This window comes from Muntiacus reevesi, chromosome 1 (assembly GCF_963930625.1).
Source record: "Muntiacus reevesi chromosome 1, mMunRee1.1, whole genome shotgun sequence".
Lineage (NCBI taxonomy): Eukaryota > Metazoa > Chordata > Mammalia > Artiodactyla > Cervidae > Muntiacus > Muntiacus reevesi.
This window is the reverse complement of record NC_089249.1, coordinates 153,742,505-153,759,375: the sequence shown is the minus strand read 5'-3', so window position 1 is coordinate 153,759,375 and position 16,871 is coordinate 153,742,505. Positions and strand designations below refer to the sequence as shown.

Genomic DNA, 16,871 nt, shown 5'->3' with positions numbered 1-16,871 from the left:
TTTTTTTTTTCAAGATTCATTCATTTATTTATTTATTTTAGACTGTGCCGGGTCTTTGCTGCTGCACACAGGCTTTCTCTAGTTGTGGTGAGCGGGGCTCCTCTTCATTGTGATGGCTTCTCATTGCAGTGGCTTCTCTTGTTGTGGAGCACGGGCTCTAGACACACAGGCTTTAGTAGTTGTGGCATGTGGGATCTTCCTGGATCAGGGGTCGAACTTTGTCCCCTACATTAGCGGGCAGATTCTTAACCACTAGATCACCAGCCCCTAAACCTTTCTGAATCCCTTCTGTTCAATGCAAATACCATAGATGGAGGATCCCCTTGTAGCAGTGAACTCACATTTACTGATCACCAAATCTGCCCAGTGGCTGGCTGTCAGGTTCTTTACCAACGTGGCTTTACCAGGTTTTCCTGCGGCTCAGTGAGCAGCTGTTGTTTTACAGATGAGTAAACTGAGGCTCACGTGGGTCAGGCAGCTGAATCAGGGTCATAGAGCCAGTATGTATGGTAAAGTGGGGGCTGAGCACCTTCCCAAGCCCTTTACCCTTTGGCCAGGCTGTGGGAGACAAGGCAGTGTGGTGGGTGAGGGCTGAGGGTGAAGGAGTCACAGGTCCTGAGCTGAGAGAATGGAGATCTGGTTTGTTGCCTCAGGTGAGAGGTTCTGTGAGGGCATCTGGGAGTCAGAATTCTCTGGGTATTTGTGTCCAGCAAGTTCCAGCTGAGGCAGAAAGCCAGGCGTGTTCAGGTCCTCACCTACACTCCTCACACAGGGGGCTACAAGACGGAGCACAACTGGGGTCTTACAGGAGGGCAGGCAGGCAAGAAAGCCACGTGGACCGGGCTGCTCCTCATCCCCTCAGCCAAGCGATCTCACCCTCCTCAGAAATCATTCCCTCATGTTCTCATCAAAACCCAAGCATACTGTGCTGGGCTTCAAGGACATGGGGGTAGATGAACCCTGTCCCCTTTTCATATGTAGAGGGGAGACAGAAGGGGGTGACCATGATGCAGTGTCAAAATGGTCTGTCTTCTCAGCAATATCCTTTCTCCACGGGTAGCAGGGTCAGCTAAATCCCCTCCCTAACGCCCTCTAGTGGCTCCCAATACACAATAAAATCCAAACTCTGCCCTCTTCTGGGTAGCCTGCCTCCTGGATCCTCAATGACACACACACCTCTCTGCTCTTCAGACACATCTCAGGCTTTGACAGGAAATATCCTCACTGCTATAAATGCTTTGGGCATAATGGATTTTACTGTCCATCACATTGCTCTATTTTAAGCCACATATACGTGTGTGTGTGCATATGTTTGTGCTCAGTCATGTCTGACTCTGTAACCCCATGGACTGTAGCCCTCCAGAATTATGTCCACAGGATTATCCCAGCAAGAACACTGGAGTGGTTTGCCATTTCCTCATGGCTGAATCACTTTGTGTACACCAGAAACTAAATACAACATTGTAAATCAACTCTACTTCAATTGAAACAAACACACAAACAAAAATACCCAGAAAAATCAAAGTTATGGTATTAGAATTCAGGATAGTAGTTACCTTTGTGGGCTTGCCCCTGCGAGGGGTACAAGGGAGACACTGGCGGCTGGTAATGGTGTGTGTCCTAATCTGGGTGCTGGTTACATGGGTACTGGTTACCTTGTGAAGAGTCATTGAGCTCTGTACACTTAAAGTGTGTGCATTTTTCTGTATGTATGCTACCCTTGATTAAAAGTTTAAGAGTTATATATATATATATATATATATATATATATATATATATATATATATATATGTACACATTTAAAGAAAAGAGATCATCTAAAGTTGAATCTTACGGGGTGACTGTCAGGAGTGGTAGATGGCATTCCAGGCAGAGGTAGCCCTGAGCAGCTCAGCACAGTTGTGAGAGTCCTACAAAGCCAGCCATTGTTGCTGGACCAGAATGAGGGTCAGGGAGTGATAGGAAGTGGGCCTGGGCAGGTCACAGTCCCTCCCCTGAAGAGTCTTGACCTTTCACCACTAAGTGATAGAAAGCCACAGAAGAGTTTTAAAACAGAAAAATGACATGGTCTCGTTTTTTTATTTAGAAAAGACCAGTCTGAAGGATGGTCAGGAAATGGAAAAGTTAGGGGCTGTTGCAATAGTCCAAGGGGAATGAACAGCTTCGAGAGTCATCAAGAAGCTAAAATCAGCAGAACTTGGAGACCAGGGTGGAGGTGAGGGAGGGAGGTGACAGAGATGACTCCCAGATTCCAGGCTTGGGCAACTGAGTGGATGACTATGCCCTTCATTGAGATGGGAACACAGGAGGAACAGGTTTGAGGGTGGGATGTGAAGTTTGATTTGGGGCTTTCCGAGTTTGATGTGCCAACAGGAGAGTCAGATGGAGGTGTTGGGAGGGCAGTTAGATTGCCCTTCTCCAGGGCGTAGGAGGGTGAGCTTTAAATATACAAAGGAAAGGAATTAGGGGTCAAAGCTCAGAAGAGAGGCCAGGGCTGTCCCCTCTCCCCCTTCTCATGAGAACACGTCTGGAGATACCAACTCACCCAGGAGTTGGGGGTGACACCGGAGGTGATGACACAGCCCTGAAGGGCTGACTGGGAAGGGCTGTGGTGCACATGGAACCCACTGGGACATAGGATTTCCCTCCACACTGCTGCCCCAGATGTGGAGGGTGAGGGGTGTGAGCAGCCCTGCTGGAGGAGAGGCGCAGCTGCCCACACCTGACTCCCAGTCCGGCCCAGGTCCAGCTCACCTGAGTTGCCCTCACAGGTGAAGCACCGGAAGCGGGGCTTGGGGCGATGGGTGGTATCTCTTCACTCCCAAGCCCAGCCCTGCAGGGGGCCATAACACGCGAGCAAGCGACACGTGGGGCGGGCGGTGGTGAGAGGCAGTGGGCTGCCCCTCCCGGGGCCCTCCGGCCGTTACCCCGCGCCCAGCAACCCGCACGCTGCCGTCTCCAGCTGCGTCCGGTCAGTCGTCCCTCGGTCGGCTGCCGCACAGTCCCACCCGCGCCTCCCGCCGAGTCCCCACCCCGCCTGGTACCTGTAGTCGCTTTTCCCGGAGGCCGCCCCCTTCCAGGCGGTCAGGAAGGCCATGGACGCGGGCCCGACTCGGAGGGGGCGCGGGCGGCCCCTCGCGGCGGCGGCTGCAGTAGCGGCGGCTCTAGTGGCCGCACCTGGACGGGGTGGGCGGGGCGGCCCCGCGGCTCCTCCCCGCCGGCCGGGCGCCTCCCTGCCTGGCAGGGGCATTGGTGTCCGAGAGCCGACCTGCGGTCCCCGGGCGAGACCACTCCCGTCCACGGTCCCCCACCCCAGGGATTTGTCCAAGGTCACACAGAGAGCCAGTGGCAGCGCCAGGACCTACCCCAGGCCCCTCCACTCCCAGTATTGAGCCCGTACTCCGTATCGAGGGGTGATGGCGTCACCAATGCCTTTCCCACCTGCCTAAGTGCAGAACCCGCCCTGCCAGGGCTGTACCTGAATGGGGTCAGTGGCTTGGGGCTGCCCTCAAAGTGCGCGGGCACAGAGCGGGAGGGGCGGGCAAGGAGCGGACAGGAGGAAAGGAGCCGCTGGAGTGTTGGGAGTGCAGGCTGCTGGCCGAGCCCCGCACTGGGACACCGCCCCGCTCACAGACTTCTGGTTCCCAGCCCCTGTGGGAGGTGGGAGACAGAGGAGAATGAACCTGTCTCCAGCACAAACTTTCTTTGGAACCCCATATTTTGTCTTAGGTAATGTACATTTTCACTTTTTATTTAAAAAGAGTAATAAATAGAAGAATCAGCTCTGGAGCAAGTGAGCCCCTGGCAGCGCAGCCCAGCAGGTTGCATGGGGGTGAGGAGCAGGGGAGCAGCTTGAGGAGGTATTCGAGAAGGATCACTCCAAGGTGGAGTGTGTAGGAAGGATTCAGGGGTCCCTGGAGACTTCTGTGAGGGAGTGGGGGTGGTGAACACGGGTCAGGGGGACAAGATGGCAATCTCTCTCCTTTTGGGCTGGGTCTGTATCCTATGTCTTGAGCAACACAACTGATGCAACAAATGGTGACCGATTGTAATGTGCCAAACCCTAAGCCAGGTGTTTTATACAGATTCTTATTTAATTTCATCTTATTAAATACTCACCCCCATTTCAGTCAATGAAACTGAGGTTCAGAATGGTTCGCTGACTTCCCCGAGACCAAGCCTTACAACCAGATCTGTCTGCTCCATCTGGTGCTCCCCGAAACCCTGCCTGTGGCCTAGAGGTGGGCAGGGCACGGAGTGGGAGTCCTGGTCAAAGCAGAGGGCAGAAGCCTCAAGGCTCACCTGGGCAGTTTCCCTCACTTTTCCTTAATAAGCAGCAGAGAAAATACAACCTTTTCCCTTTTCTCTGAGCACTCGTGTCATGGTCTTGGCAGATCAACAAGGACCTGAGAATGCTGCCTATTTGACCACAAAGCTAGAGCTTCCAGATCTGGAAATTCCAGTTACAGTGTACTCAGGAACCCAAACCCCTCAGCTCACAGAGCTTTGCCCAGTCTGTCAGCACTGGGCACTGCAGATAGCCAACTTCCTCCTGGGCTCACAGGCATGAACACCACAGGAGCTCAGATGGCCTGGTCTCCTATAGGCACCAAGCCATCTAACCCTGAGTGGGACTGAAGTCCCACCCAGCCTCCAAGCCCACAACCACCACTACTTCCTATCGGAAGCCTTCCTGTATCTCCCAGTGGAGGACTAGCTTCCTCTTCAGAGATTAATTTTCTCTCAGAGCATTTAGCACTACATATATTTTTAATCCTTACATTGATTATCGATGACCATATTAGTCCCACTCTTCAGATTTCTATCTGAAGGTACAGAGAATGTCTTGCATTTGCATCTTCCACGGAGCCTAACACCATTGTTACACATACTAGATGCTCATTACTGAGAGAATGAGGGACCTAATATTTATCAAGTTTCTATTCAGTGGCAGACATTATGCTGAAGGCATTTACATACACTACCTCTATTCTGGGCAACTCCGCTTTGAGAATATTTGAGTCCGTTTAGAAATGTTCCTGAGATCAAATTAGGAACTGGGGGGAATTCTCTGGAAGTTCAGTGGTTAGGCCTCATAACTTTCACTGATGAGGGAGGGTTCAATTCCTGGTCAAGGAACTAAAGATTCCTGCAAGCTGAGTAGAGTGGCTGAAGGCGGGGGAGTGGGGGAAGAACTGGGATTCAATCCAAGCGTTCTCAAACTTCAGGGCTTGTTTCCTGTTCTTCTTTGACATCTGGACAGCTTCATCATCATATTATTTTCATCACCATCATTTGCTTAGAACGTTGTTAGGCATTATTCTAAAACCTTCTTATGTACCAACTCATTTCATCCTCAAAATAATCCTATCAGGCATGTCCTTTTACAACCTCAATTTCTATAGTTGAGAAAATGAAGCAGAGGATTAAGCCATCTGCTGAAGATAACAAAGGCTAGTTAAGTGTCGGAGCTAGGACTCAACCCAAGCAGCCAGACTAGAGTCTGTATCTTAACCCCAGTCCCAGTCTGCCTGCCACCCAAGATCTTAGAATACACATAGTATTTATGAACCACCTTCCCAAAGTTTATCTTGAATCTCATGTCCCCATCCCCCACCCCTCCAGGTATAGCAGGTTTTATTAATATTCTTTCCCATGCTCTGAAGCCAGACTGCCTGGGTTAGAATCTTGGCCTAACCACTTGATAACTGCTTTTGACTTCAGGCAAATTACTTAACCTCTCTGTGTCCGGTTTTCTCATCAGTAAAATGAGGATAACAACACCTACCACAAGTGTTGTGAGGACTACATGAATTGATGCAAACAAAAGAGAATAATGCTGCACAATGTGGGATAGTTTTATCCAGAACCAGTAGGGAACATTTAGTATCAATAAACTTTCAAGATAACACCTTTATTTCAACAACTTTATTCCCTTAATCATATACAGACATTTTCCTAAAATATTTTTTTCTGTCTTCTTAAAACACAGACATGACGACTCTTACTTGGTGAATATCTGCCATGTAGCAGGAATGAAGACTTTATATTCATCATCTTTAATCTTCACAACAAGCCTGTGAAGTAACTGTAATCCCCACTGAAGACCAGAGAAGTTAAAGAGATTTACCCAAAGTCACACAGCTAGCAAACACTAAGGCCAGGAACCTTCTCAGGAGGTTGAGCTGCTCGGGGTCTTCTTTGAGAACATCAGTTCTTGCTTAGGGCCCAGGGCTGCTGTGTTTGGTATCTGTTGACACTCAGGCTCAAAGGGCATTAGAAGGCCAAAGATACAAAAGGCAGCCTGGGTGCTGGAAGAGCAGGTCTCAAAGTCAATGCACCTGAGCTAGGGTATTGGCTAAGTCATTTCCATCTCTCTATACATCATGTTTTCTATCTGTGATAGTGTTGTGAGCATTAAGTAGGGTAATGCATACTAAATGCCTTAGAGACAGGCTCAGAGATGGTCCTTAATGTCAGCTACTTTTCCTTGTCTCTTTTCCTTTTTACAAAATAACTCAGTCCTCTCAAGTTTTGACTCCAGAGGAAATAGAAAGGAGAGGCTGAAATTAATCTCTCAGGTCTTGGACAGCTGAACACATTCTGTACACATACTGCAGAGGAGAAGAAAAATAAGTTGGGTCTTTCAGCAAAGACACACCTTCCCTCCATAAGATAATCCTTTACATTATTAACCTGTATATACATTAGGACCCACATTTCTTACTTGAAAAGAGACACTTAAAAAAATGACTTTCATTTTATCTTGTGACCTGGTATATATTAATAACAAATTCTATTTCACATTTTAAAAAATGCTGATTATTAACATACTAAAAAATCTACAAGTGTAATATAAGGTTTGCTTCAACATAATCTGAAAGGGAACTGGGTAGGAATATACATAAGATTGGACATGAACTGGTATTCATTGAAGCTGATTATTGGTACATGGGTATTTGTTCTAATTTACAGGCATACCTCATTTTACGGTTCTCTGCTGTATTGTACTTTGCAGATATTATGCTTTTTACAAATTAAAGGTCTGCAGCAACCGTGCATGGAGCAAGTTCATGGGCTCAATTTCTCTACAGCATTTGCTCACTTTGTGTCTCTGTCACAGTCTGGCAATTCTTGCAATATTTCAAACTTTATCATTACTATTACACTTCTTATGGTGATCTGTGATCTTTGATGTAACGATTGTAAATTGTCCTGGCATTTCTTAGCAATAAAGTATTTTAAAATTAGGGTATGTACATTGTTTTCTTAGATATAATGCTATTGCACACTTTAAAAATAAACTACAATGTAGTAGAAACACAACTTTTATATACACATGTGATTCACTTTATCGTGATATTCACGTTATGTGGTCTGGAACCAAGTGCCTGTAGTACTGTTTCCATTTTCTCCACGCTGCTGGCTGCACTAAACTGACTTCACAACCCAACTAAGAAATTACAACCTACCTGTTGAAAAACATCAAGTTAGAGAATAAAATTATGCACACTCTATAAAAGGATTCTATACACTACAATCATATTAGAGTGGCTGTGTTTCCTTCAAGTGGCATTTTCTCAAGATTTGTTTAAAGGGAGTAAAGAAAACACATCTTATATGGTCAAGCTGTTACTGATTCAGTACCAGTCAGAACGTAAAAGTTATTAAAAAAAAGCCTTCAAGGGGTTAGGCTACAAACCTTAATATGACAGGGATCAGTGGATGTTTTATTACAGGGGTGATAGGGCAGATTTCGAGTCTATAAGAATCTGACTGCCACATGGAGGATGGTCTGGAAGCAGAGAAAAAACCCGAGATGGGTGGCAAGGAGATTTGGAAGCTTAAGCAAAAACCTGAAGAGAGATGATGGAGACCTGAGCTGGGGGAGTGGCGCAGGGGACAGATTTGAGAGATACTTAGAAGGCAGAGTTGTGAGGATGGTTTGGAGGAGGATGAGTCAAGGAGAAAGCCTGGCACGTATACATTCAACAAATGATATGATCAAAGAGAGGGTGAGGTCAGAGCCCAGAGAGTGAGATGTTTCACTAAGAACTCAGAAACTGGGGAAAGTCAGCCCTAGGAGGAGCTAAATATATAGTCTATATACGAGATGAAAGCAGGAAATGCCAAGTCACCCCAAAGAGACTTTATAGTTACCCAACCAGCCAAACCAGGCTGTAGCCTGATTAAAGATATTATTCTTAAGAACATGTTCATCCAAGGAGGCTGCAGAGTGAGAAGCCTCACAGGCAGGAGGCATTCAAGCACGGGCAGAGAGAAGGAGTCTTATTCAACCAAGTGTGGGCGCCACAAGCCCTAGGGCAACGTTTACTGGAAACTGACATTTTGGTCTTTACAGCAGTCCCCCGAGAACTTGCTTAATATGAGCTCTGTCTCTTTTACTGATGAAAATCAGGTTTCTAAACTTGAAGGTCAGACCTTGGATATGTTTGAATTCACAAAGTAACGAACGTCCCTTAAACGAGGCGTTCCAGGAGACTGTCTGCCAGTCTTTTACAATCAGCAGAGCTCTGCCATCAAATGATGTGGCCTTGTTAAAGCTGCGTTGTTTGCTGTTGTTAAATTTTGACAGTTGCCATCTATGCTTTTACTAAATACTGTGTCCTAGGGATACCCCGTCTGGGGAGTCTTTCCCAATCCTGTCAGAAATATTCTCTCCTTCCTCTGGGTGTCCCAACACTTCTATCGTAATCTTCACTGTGCAGAGTGCCGTGAATTTAACTCTAAGTAACATCTGTCTCCCCTACAGACGTGTTGCACCCTGAGGGCAAGGCTGTGACCCAACACAATACCCAGAACACAGTACACCTTAGCAAAGGTGAATGAAATGATAATGATCTTCTCACTGTACATTGCCAAAACTCAGATAACGAGGGGCTTTATGGCAGTGAGAGGTACACTACTGAGCCATACATCAAGTGTTTTAATGTAAGTTTTATTCAGCAGACCCCAGGGATTGAACATGGATTCTGGAGCTAGGTTGCCTGGGCTTTAAGCCTAGTTCTGACACTTTTTAGCTCTGTGATTTGGGCAAGTTGTTTAATCATTTGTACCTTAGCTTTCTCATCTGTAAACTGCAAATAACAGCACCTAACTTAAAGGAGTGTTATGGAGATTAACATGAGTCAGTAAACAGACCTTCCTCCACTTGTAATGGGATTATATTCCCATAAACCCATCATAAATTGGAAATATGTAAGTCAAAAATGCATTTAATACACCGAACATCAGAGCTTGGCCTAGTCTACCTTAAACATGCTCAGAACACTTAATGTAATGTTAATGTAATGTAAGAACACTTATATTTACCTACAGTTGGGCAAACTTGTCTAACACAAAACCTATTTATAATGAAGCACTGAATATCTCATATAACTTATTGAATACTGTAGTGAAAGTGAAAAACAGAATGTCTGTCAGGATACTCCATGGTCTTAAGTGTATTGGTTGTTCACCCTTGTGATTGTGAAGTGGACTGGGAGGTGGGCTGCTGGCCAGCAGCATGAGAGGGATCATATAGCACATCACTAGTCTGGGTAAAGGTAAAAATTCAGAATTCAAGGTATGATTCCTACTGAATATGTATTACTTTTGCACCATCTTAAAGTAGAAAAATTGTAAGTTGAACCAGCATAAGCTGGGGACTGTCTGTACATTAAAGTGCTTCAAATAGTACTGGCATATAATAAGTGCTGTGAGCTTGCAATTATTATTATTTTTAAAAACTCTATGCACAAGAAAGATTAGAGGTACTTCACACAATGAAGCAGAAGGCACAGGTCAAGAACAGAGTGACTAGGTGCAACAGCACTGCAAACTCAGTGAGTAGATCTATTAATAACAAGACATGTATTTGGACAAAGAGACCTGGAAATCAGCCTCTATTCTGCTGCTGCTGCTGCTGTCACTTCAGTCGTGTCCGACTCTGTGCGACCCCATAGATGGCAGCCCGCCAGGCTCCCCAATCCCTGGGATTCTCCAGGCAAGAACACTGGAGTGGGTTGCCATTTCCTTCTCCAGTGCATGACAGTGAAAAGTGAAAGTGAGGCCGCTCAGTCGTGTCTGACTCTTCGAGACCTCATGGACTGCAGCCTACCAGGCTCCTCTATCCATGGGATTTTCCAGGCAAGAGTACTGGGGTGGAGTGCCATTGCCTTCTCCACAGCCTCTATTCTAGTGGTTCTCAAAGTGAGGTCCCTGGGCCAGCAACTCTAGGTTTATCTGAGAACTTCTCAGAAATTCAGATTCTTAGGTCCCACTCTAGACCTACTGAAATCACAAGCTTGTGAATGGGGTCCATAATCTGTACTTGAACAAGGGCTAATGCTTGCTGAAGTTTACATCCACTCCTTTTCCCTCACCACCCACATCTAATCAAACTCTTCGTGCATGCTAAGTCGCTTCAGTTGTGTCTGACTCTTTGTGACCCTATGGACTGTAGCCTGCCAGGCTCCTCTGTCTACGGGATTCTCCAGGCAAGAATACTGGAGTGGGCTGCCTTGCCCTCCTCCAGGTGATCTTCCCGACCCAGGGATCAAACCAGTGTTGCTTTTATCTCCTGCACTGGCAGGCGGGTTGTTTACCACCAGCACCACCTGTAAGGCCCATTCGTTCTCTTAAATAAGCCCCCTTCTCTCAGGTCTCAGCCACAGTCATATTTTAGGTACTTATCATCTCATGTGAATGACTCCAATAGCCTTCACCTGCTCTCCCTGCCTAACCTGGTTGCCTCCTAAAGTAATCCTCCAGATCACCACCGATGAGTTCTTTCTACACACAAACACTTCACTTTTGGCCACAAACCTACTCAACCCAGACTGAAGTAGACTTCAACATGTGCTGTTTGCTGGCACACTTTACACAACTGTGGCCTCTGCCTAGAATGCCTGTCCCTTCATCTGTGTGGCCAACTCTCCAAAATCTACTGCCCTTGCCTACCTTTTAATGCATTCTTTAATGCAGAGCTTTGCCAGCACCAAGAAATCAATTTTTGTTTTTACCAGTTTCATGGCTTTAAATTTGTACTTTTCTAATAAAAGGCTGCTCTCGTCCCTGTGTTCATATTTATCATTTGTCATACTGATAGCTAAAAATTGTTGGGTGCTTTCATGTGTCAAAAACTATTCTAAACCCTGGTAAAGATTAAATATGAAAATGAATTGGGAAATATTTTATAAGATGCCATGTGGTATATAGTAGGTTTATTTCATTAATCCTCAAGAGCAGAGATTACATGGATTTATTCTATTTATGATATTTCTCCTCTGAATTTCTCACCTTTAACAGGAATAGACAGCAGTGGTTGAAACAGTACAGCCAGTCTACTGGGTTCAAATTCCAGCTCTATCACTTACTAACTATGTAACGGTGGCCTAGTTAGGGCAAACTCCTCTGGAAAACAGAGACAAAAACAGTACCTATACATTACAAGGTTACTTTTTAAAGGATTAAATGAAATAATATATGTAAAGCACTAAGGATTCTGCCTGAAGCTCAACACATGTTATCTGGTATTATTTATCATGCTCTGTTCCTAGAATTTCCTATAGGCATTTTTTTTCCATACAAAATGAGACAAAGCACAGTAAACTGGAAAGAGTGTCATGTTTTAGAATCAGAGAGGCTAAAGTTCAATTCCTGGCTCATCTCCTTATTAGCTGTATCATCTGAATCACATTATTGTAAATTTTTTGAGCCTCATTTTTCCTATTTTTAAAATAGATGCTGAGGACTTCCCTGGTGGTCCAGTGGCTGAAACTCCATGCTCCCAATGCAGAGGGCCCAGATCTGATCCCTGGTCAGGGAATTAGATCCCACATGCCCAACTAAAAGATCCTGCCTGCCACAACAAAGATCTGAAGATCCAGCATGCCACAACTAAGACCCAGTGAAGCCAAGTAAATAAATAAATACTGAAAAAACAAAGATGCTAATAACAGTCCTACTTAGGGCTGTTGTGAAGATTAAACAACATGGACAGAGGAGTCTGGCCGGCTATAGTCCATGGGGTTGTAACAAGTAGGACACGACCGAGCGACTAAACACACACTCATAAAGTGCTTACTGTAGTGCATTCAATAATCAATACTTATTTTCACTATTAATAATAACATGGCTAAATTTGTTTAATTAAAATAATATTAAAAGCGGTCAAATCATTCAGAACAATCCTGTGAGCTGGGTATTATGATGCTCACTGGAAGAGGAAAATGAGGCTCAGTTCAGTTCAGTCGCTCAGTTGAGTCCGACTCTTTGCTACCCCATGGATTGCAGCACACCAGGCCTCCCTGTCCATCACTAACTCCCGGAGTTTACTCAAACTCATGTCCATTGAGTCAGAGATGCCATCCAACCATCTCATCCTCTGTCCCCTTCTCCTCCCGCCTTCAATCTTTCCCAACATCAGGGTCTTTTCAAATGAGTCAGTTCCTCGCATCAGGTGGCTAAAGCTCAGGGAGGCTAAATCTCCTTGTCAAAGTCTTCTTTCCTAAAAACGGCAGACCAGGGTTGTATGAATTTTTGACACCACAGTGCCCTCCAAGAGTCACAAATCCTCATTCAACGAATACATACACAAACCACCTATGTTTTGGACATTGTCTCTATGCATACATTTCCTATCTTTCTTTCACAAAATAGGTGTCAACTAAAAACAAGTTAACATTTATTGGGTATTCTATACCAGGTACTGTGTCTCAAGCACTTTATACATAATTCATCTGTGCTGATTGCATATCTACCCTTCCATGGACATAGCAAGAACATAACACAGAATCGTGCAAAACTCCATGTCAGATAGGATGTATGGATACTATGGTTTATTATTACTTAAAGTTTATTGTTCTCATAATTACAGGCTACAGTTTAGAAGTTTGAAACATAAGAGAAAATTCTATAAAGAGAACTCAAATAAACCTAAACAAGTGGGTAGAAGATGGTTAAAACCTTGTAATAAGTGCTACTTAGCTCTCAGAAATACTCATCTGTCCTTTTCCATCACAGGCTCTGGAGCCAGAGTCAACAACATAAAATATAATCATAAATGACTCTAAGACATTCATCCTACACAAGTGAGCATGGAGGTTTAGATATATATATATATTTATATAATATATACATACTTTAATATCATATTGGTCCACTGAGTATACATATTTTAACAAAAGATAAGAATCTATGTAATCCAGTTAAACACATGTAAGATTAAGGTACACTTATTACACTGAAAGTTGGTGTTTATAAGTTAAGAGATATTTAGTACTTTCCAGACTGTTCTTTTAATTAAAAAAAAATTTTTTTTAAACCATTTGAAACATCTGCTCATTTTCCCAGTGCAAAAGAAAGTTGTTCAAGTCAACTTACCTTTTCCCTAAAGTGTAAGGGGAATAAAAAAAAACCCAAACCCCACTACCATTTACAACTCCCAACACTACCATCTCAATCAACTTTTGCAGTATATCCTTATAAATGGATTAGTTTATCAAAATTAAAGCCTTATGATTATGATTCAGCCCTTGCTTTGTCTGTGTGACTTTCATGCTGAAATGCTTTAATTTATAAAAGTAGAAAAAAGTTAGCAATGCAAGAAAGTAGTTTAAATTCATTTTGAACTGCAGTAATCCAATTGTGTGTGGAGAGAAAAAAAGCACCATTTCAAAATGAAATAATTGGATATTATGGAATTTATTCATAAGCTAGGCAATAAGTTACTCTGATTAACACAGATCAATACCACCTTGACTTGGTGACCAAAGACACATTTAATTAGTTTTTAGGTGCATTTTCCTTTTTCTTGGTTTTTAACACATTATTTAAGTCAGTGACTGATGTTAAAAAAATTTAGATTCCTCTACAATTTACAGCCTACTTCATAGTCCATTTTAAATTCAGCTTGTCTACTAGGTCAGTTTTGCAGAAGACAGGCTTTTAACACATAAAGAGATTTGACAACTAGGCAGGTCTCCTCTCTCCCAATTTAAAAAAACAAAAAAATTTTTGCTAGCCTGCCAATTTTGTAGGTGAAAAGTACAAAGAAAATAGACTATTTTAATCCACAAAGATGGACACAAAGCAATAATGATTTAATACATGTCACTTTTTTCATTTGTATTCAGAGAATGTTTTTACATTTCAAGTAATTGAGCCTTCATTAAGGAAAACAAAAATATATATATACAAAAAGTTAAAGTACCTTCCAGTTCTAGCTTACTAAAGTCTCTTCTGCAAAGGTAAAAAAATAAACCTACCATGAACTAAAAAGGACAGTGCCATAGCAATGGCAGAATGGCTGCCAGGTTAAGATTTTTGCTTATCTTATATTGATGAATATATTTTAGGTGATAATTTTTCTCTACTCTCTAAGTGCTTAAAATCACAGAGAGGTATCTGTTTATCTAAAGTTCTTTAAATCCAGAAAAAAATTTTTTTAATATATTTCAGACATGAGGCTTTAATGTTTTTATTTAGGAAAAGATTGAGTCTGAAGCACTAATGGTTCCATCTAAAACATCCCGTTTTCAACAGTGGGAATCAATTTATGCAAAATATTTTTTCTTGTCTATAAAAAACAAATTGAACAGTATTTTGATTAAAAGGAAATACAAACATGTACTTTAAACTGGCCAATTTGCTCTATCATAAAAGAAATAGCATGTTCTTTCCCTTCCCCTCTTCCAACCATTTAAATTAGGGGAGTATACTGCCAACTTTAAGAATCCCACTGGCTATCATTAGAGTAACTACAGAGTAAGGGTAGCACAGGGGTGAAACTATTTCTCTATATTCCAGAAGGCAGAAACTTGGGTGCTCTAGCTCTACAAGTAAGAGTAGCACAGGCAGGCAAAAGCTCACACTAAATGCACACCAGAACAGGGGCCTAGGTCACGTCATCTGGGTTACCACTTTTACAGGGGAAAAAAAAGACAAATCCGAAATGGAGTTTAAAAAGCCAAAACTTTTGTCACATTTACAGGTATCTCAAACCTTTTGTATTCCCATGCTCACAGGTAGGTTTGATACACATTGTAAATAGCTTCAGTATTCAAGAAGGAGAGTGTTGTGTGGTTGACGAAGAACAGGAGATTTCTTCATGCTTCTGATATTTCAGATTTGCTGAGTGCAATAGCCAGTTCTAAGTCTTCTTGCTCTTGCTGATTCAGTCGGGCAAGTCTCTGCTCTTCCTCTCTCTCACTTTCTCTCTTGGCCCACTCAATCATATCTTCCTCAGAGGGATACTGCCATTTAAAAGACAAACGAACAAACAAATGAATACATTCATGAGTAGAACAAGTACAAAGAAAAGAAGGAAAAACAGCTTTCACAAAAGGATATTTAACTACATGTTTCACCTGAAGGGCTCTGGAAAAAGTCTTGTTATTTTTTTCAAAAACAAGTTTAATTAGTTTAAACTTAAAACTAAACTTAAAATTAAATATTAAATCAAAATATGATTTAATCTTTTAAAAGTAATGCCATCTACAGATAGACAGTCTATAAAACTGAACATTAAAACATCATTTTTAAAAAGTGGATATTCTTAAGGTAGATCAGGAGATTTAAAAACAGGAGAGAGGTAAATACATGTTTATCTAATGTAAAACATTTACTACTTCAATTTCAGTGAGCATCCTCACATGATACATCACTTTTAACTTAATCTCACTGGCAATTTCCTATCTTATTGTAGCTCTTCAGGTACAGGAAAATTATGAAGCAAAGAATATACTATACATAAATTTTGTTATATATAAAACAAGAGTACTGGGTATATACCAAGCAAGATGTGGACCTAATCAATTTTTTTAATGCATTATAATGATTTTAGAAGGTATTGAGAACTTGACCCATTCCAAATAAGACCTTAATGCTGATAATTACTAAGTCAAGGAAATATATTTATCCACCCCAAATAGCAACCGTGGCAGATACTAAATAAATTCTACTTGGTCTCAAGTCCTGTCATATAGAAGAACACCACAATGGGATGAATATCATAACAAACAGGATGAGGAGAAAGAAACGGTCAGGCTTTTTTGAAAATGGTAGCTTTCTTTCTAGGGAATTATAAGATCTTTGAAACCTTTAATATTTAACAAATCTTTCATTTAAAGAAGACATTTTTATTATTAGATGCTTAATATTATACTATACTGAGATTCTGGAGTATGATAAAAACAAAATGCTTTTGTTCAAGACTCATTCCAACCAGGTTTTGACTTGCTGAAATCGTATTTAAGATATTAAGTGCCACAAACTGCCAGAAGGTTATTTTATATTAAGAGTATTATAGTAAGAAGAGCAAATTCTGGGATCTCTCCTTGAAACAACTCAAATTCCATCTAACAAAAGTCAGTATAATTCTGACAGTCTCTGTTTTCCAATATTTAAAATATCGATTCCTGTTCTGCTTCTTTACACTCGGAAGAAGCCACTGAAACTTAAGAGTACATATTCAAAAGCTAAATAGCCCAGTCTAATTCTGCCTACCTCCTTTACTAACTAGAAATGGCTGCAGGAATAAAGTGACTGGAAGAGTGACCCTAAGCTACACTGAGGGAGACATTAGGCAGACTGTGGTCACAGTCAGCTGGCCACTAGATCTCTTATTTCTAAAATCATCTCAAAGGTTTGAGGTATTAAGTAGAGAAAAAATGTTTTACTATAAAATAGACAGTGATAAGGAAGGTCACTTTTATCTAAAAAAAAAAAAAAAAAAAAAAAAGCAACCTGGGAAATGAAACAGTTAGTTACTCTAAGAATTAAAAACAAAACAAAAACTTACATTTATCTACATAATGATGATACACATGTCATTGCTTAATGCCCCACCAGGCTGATATTTCCAGTTG

The 16,871-nt window shown here is 42.3% G+C and overlaps 2 protein-coding genes across 7 annotated transcripts in view; both read right to left on the bottom strand.

Annotated features, from left to right (window-relative positions):
* Positions 1-3,169, bottom strand: part of TTC39A (tetratricopeptide repeat domain 39A) — a 47,849-nt gene extending 44,680 nt beyond the window's left edge. The window contains exon 1 of the mRNA XM_065913406.1: positions 3,045-3,169. Within this exon, the coding sequence (XP_065769478.1) occupies positions 3,045-3,097 (53 nt within the window). The 5' untranslated portion in view covers positions 3,098-3,169. The remainder of the gene's footprint in view (positions 1-3,044) is intronic.
* A 9,646-nt stretch (positions 3,170-12,815) lies between these two features.
* The window catches only part of EPS15 (epidermal growth factor receptor pathway substrate 15), a 138,280-nt gene continuing 134,224 nt past the window's right edge, over positions 12,816-16,871 (bottom strand). For 5 of the 6 annotated variants that reach the window (XM_065913363.1, XM_065913347.1, XM_065913355.1 and 2 more), the window contains exon 25: positions 12,816-15,257. In XM_065913363.1, coding sequence (XP_065769435.1) covers positions 15,111-15,257 — 147 coding nt within the window. In that variant the 3' untranslated portion in view covers positions 12,816-15,110. The remainder of the gene's footprint in view (positions 15,258-16,871) is intronic. The other variant, XM_065913386.1, reaches the window with a different exon arrangement.